The sequence below is a fragment of the Humulus lupulus genome, chromosome 3 (genome assembly GCF_963169125.1).
Source record: "Humulus lupulus chromosome 3, drHumLupu1.1, whole genome shotgun sequence".
NCBI classification, from domain to species: domain Eukaryota; kingdom Viridiplantae; phylum Streptophyta; class Magnoliopsida; order Rosales; family Cannabaceae; genus Humulus; species Humulus lupulus.
This window is the reverse complement of record NC_084795.1, coordinates 283170353-283173904: the sequence shown is the minus strand read 5'-3', so window position 1 is coordinate 283173904 and position 3552 is coordinate 283170353. Positions and strand designations below refer to the sequence as shown.

General features: G+C 33.2%; 1 protein-coding gene across 1 annotated transcript; it reads right to left on the bottom strand.

The window, feature by feature from the left end:
* Window positions 1–1493: 1493 nt before the first annotated feature.
* On the bottom strand, window positions 1494–2741 carry LOC133825841 (receptor like protein 27-like). Its single transcript, XM_062258735.1, has one exon. The coding sequence runs from the start codon at window positions 2739–2741 to the stop codon at window positions 1494–1496; it is 1248 nt and encodes a 415-aa protein (XP_062114719.1).
* Between the last annotated feature and the right edge of the window lie 811 nt (window positions 2742–3552).

The following is a 3552-nucleotide window of genomic DNA, read 5'->3' as shown; positions in this document are numbered from 1 at the left end:
ACTAACAAAAGCAAGTATTACGGTCTTCGTAGGATCAAACTTTACTTTCACTATCATTACTTGTTTATGATTGGGTGGACTAGCGTATATTTTTTTTTACAACACTCATATATAAAAATTACATATAAAATTTAAGATTACATCTTTATAACTACAAAATTTTTATAATATTTGTAAAATCCTTTATTGGCATATTTGACAATATTGACAAAATTAATTAAAGGAGTATTTTCGAAATGGGCAGTTTCCTGTTTTGTAATATTTTGTGGTAAATTTCGAAAATGGGTAGTTTCCTGTTTTGTTGTGATATGTTTTCTATAAATTAGATTATTCTATAGATGATTATAAAATAAATATATAATTTCCTATAAAAGAATATCTTTTCTTGAAATTAGTTTATATGGAAATTGTTAGTATTTATTTTTATTTGTTGATGATTTGGTTGCCCAGAAATCGTGTACAGCTTGCAGTGATAATGTATATATTGTTTCCTTATTTATTTAAGGAAACTGGGTTGAAAACTGTCCAGGTTCAATGAATCTGTTTGAACGGATTGCCAGTCTGTTTGAACAGATTCTGACTTTCTAGTTTTGGAAGATTTTCCATTTATTGGTTGTTTGATTTCTGATTTGTTTTCCTCGACCTAAAGGAATTCTAAAAAGTATATAATCATTCTTAGGTCGCTGGTTTTTGATCATCTCTCTTGGTGTATTCTTTTCCAAATATTTTTCAAGTTTTAGAGAGACTTTTTATTATGTGAAGAACTTGAGTCCAACAAGTTCTTAGTGGTTTATTACAGTGTACTTCTGTATTGTTTTCTTTGTGTTAATTGTGCAGGTTGAACACACTTGGACATTGGTTATCAAGCTTCGGGAGAAGTCTTGTTCGTGAGTCACTTTCCGGGAGGAAAAGTGCAAGTGTTATGATTTGAAGGGAGTTCAAGATCTTAGCACTTCGGAAATTTGATTTGGAGTTTAGATTACAACAGTTGCGACAAATTCAAGAGGGAGTCTTTATTTGTATAAGTCAATTTGGTTTTGTAATCGTTTAGATATTCTTCTAATAAATTTCATTCTCTAAGCGTGGCCTCGTGGACTAGTAGCAATCTGCAAAGATTGCTGATACCACGTAAAAATTCGTGTGTTCTTTACTTTATGTTCGTTTTTATCTTCTGGTCACAAACTGTTTAAACATATCTGGTTTCTGTTCAAACAGTCTTTGTATCTGTTTAAACATTTCTGTAACAGTTCAACAATTAATTATTTAATTTGAATAATTAAGTTGGTAATCATAAAAAACGGAATTTCAATATTTATAAAATATTCAAGTAGGAAAAACATACTTTTCTTGAAAGTTTATTAAATCTTTATTGATAGATAGCAAATATTATTACAAAACATCTGATTATAAAACACAACATTCAACATCACCACTTTTGTCTCCTTCTTGCTTTAACTTACTATTCCAAACGTTTACATAAACCAGCATGCATTTCAAGGGATCACAATTTTTGCTATGAATAATCTAGCTAAAAATCCACATCCATATCCTATCACCACAACTTGCCAGCCAAATTGAAAAAGATAACTCGACTCTTCTTGTTGTTCATCTTCAACCAATGGTGGTTTCAATGCTTCAGAGTTTCCGCACAAGTTTGGCAATGGAATGCCACATAATCCCATGTTTCCCTCAAAGGAACTACTCTCAAAGGTACTTAATTGGTTTTGCTGTGGTATAGACCCTGAGAGGTGGTTGTATGAAACATTGAAGTATTGAAGAAAAAAGAGTTGGGCTAGTTCAGAAGGGATTTGCCCCGAAAGCTCATTTTGAGAAAGGTCTAAGGATTCAAGCTTGGCTAGTTTTCCCAGTGAAGAGGGTATGCTACCACTAAGACTGTTTTTGGATAAATCAAGGGCATACAATCCCTTTAGGTTTCCAATGACTTCAAGAATTTCTCCATTAAATTTATTGTTGGAGAAGTTTATGATTTCAATAATATTTTGGATCCCATCAAACTGCCTATACATGCCTTTTATTATTAGTATAGTTTGGAAATAAAAAACTGGATTACCCACGGAGTCAAAGTATGCTGAGAAATTGATGGATAATGATGTCAAATAACCAAAGTTTTCAACACTTATACTAGTCATGGCATTCCAACTCTGGATGTATTTAAGCGGCAATTTACCAATGAAGTTATTATAAGATATATCAATTATATATAACTTAGGGAAATGAAGTTTTGTTCGATGCTCACTTATAACCCCATGGAATTGATTAGCTCGCAGGTTTAGAATTATCAACTCTGGAAGAGTCCCTAACCAATAAGGGAACACATCATTGAGCTTATTGCTTTCGACATTGAGGTGTCCAAGCATCTTACAATTTGTAAGTGATTGCGATAACTTCCCTTCAAAGAGATTATAACTTAAATCAATAAGCTTCAGTTGGTTTCCCTTTGTAAAGTTGGGAATGTTGCCAGAAAAAGAGTTATCTGTAAGACTTAATACAGATAATGACTTGCTAAACTTACCGAAACAATTGGGAAGTTTACCCCTCAGCTTATTATGGGATAAGTCAAGCCTGATAAGAGAACTAAGTTTGCAAATTGTAGGTGAAAGTTCCCTTAATAGGGAGTTTGTAGAAAGAGATAAAATTCTCAATGTTTCTCTATTTATATTTAGCAACCATTCTGGTATTCCACCACCAATATGGTTACCACCTAGATATAATACAACCATTCTTTTTTGATGCCTAAGAAATTCAGGAAACTTTCTTAAATTGCAATACCCCAAATCTAGTCTTATCAATTGTGGAAATGTTTCATTTATGCGAGGTAGTCACAGTTCGAGATCTGTTAGCGAAATGACAGTGATGATTTTGAGGCCTTTGAACATGTCAAATTCTACAATGCCTGTCCAATTATTATAAGCTATGGAAAGAAATTCCAAGTTCACGAGTTTCGAGAATATTGGCATAGGAAATGGGCCACTAAAATGATTAAATTGAAGGCATAAAAGGTTGAGTTGGGTGAGGTTTGACAAATAAGAAGAGATTTGTCTAGAAAAATTATTGCGAGAAAGGTCTAGAACAGTGAGCTGTTTGAGCTTACCTATGGAATTTGGAATCGCTCCAGAAAACTTGCAACCTCTAACATCCAACCAACTCAAAGAAGCAAGTTTTTCAAAAGGTAGTTCACCAAAAGAGCTAGTGCCAGACAACAACAATTTTTTAAGAGAACTTCTCTCGTTAAGTACCACAGGCAATCTTCCACTAAGATCTTTATTAAACAGCACACTAAGATCTTCTAATTTTGGCAGTTGAAAAATATCAACTGGAAATTCACCTTTTAGTTCGCAATCCGTCAAGTATAGCTTTGTCAAAGAAGTTAAATTCGCCAACGACTTAGGCAGTGTCGACGATATGTAAACTTCACTGAGACAAAGTTCCTCAAGGCTTGTCAAGTTTGAAATAAGGCTCTACAAATTGGGATTCTTCAGTTCCAATAGATTTTCTCCAGAAATTGGATCAGTATTACCGCACAAATAAAGA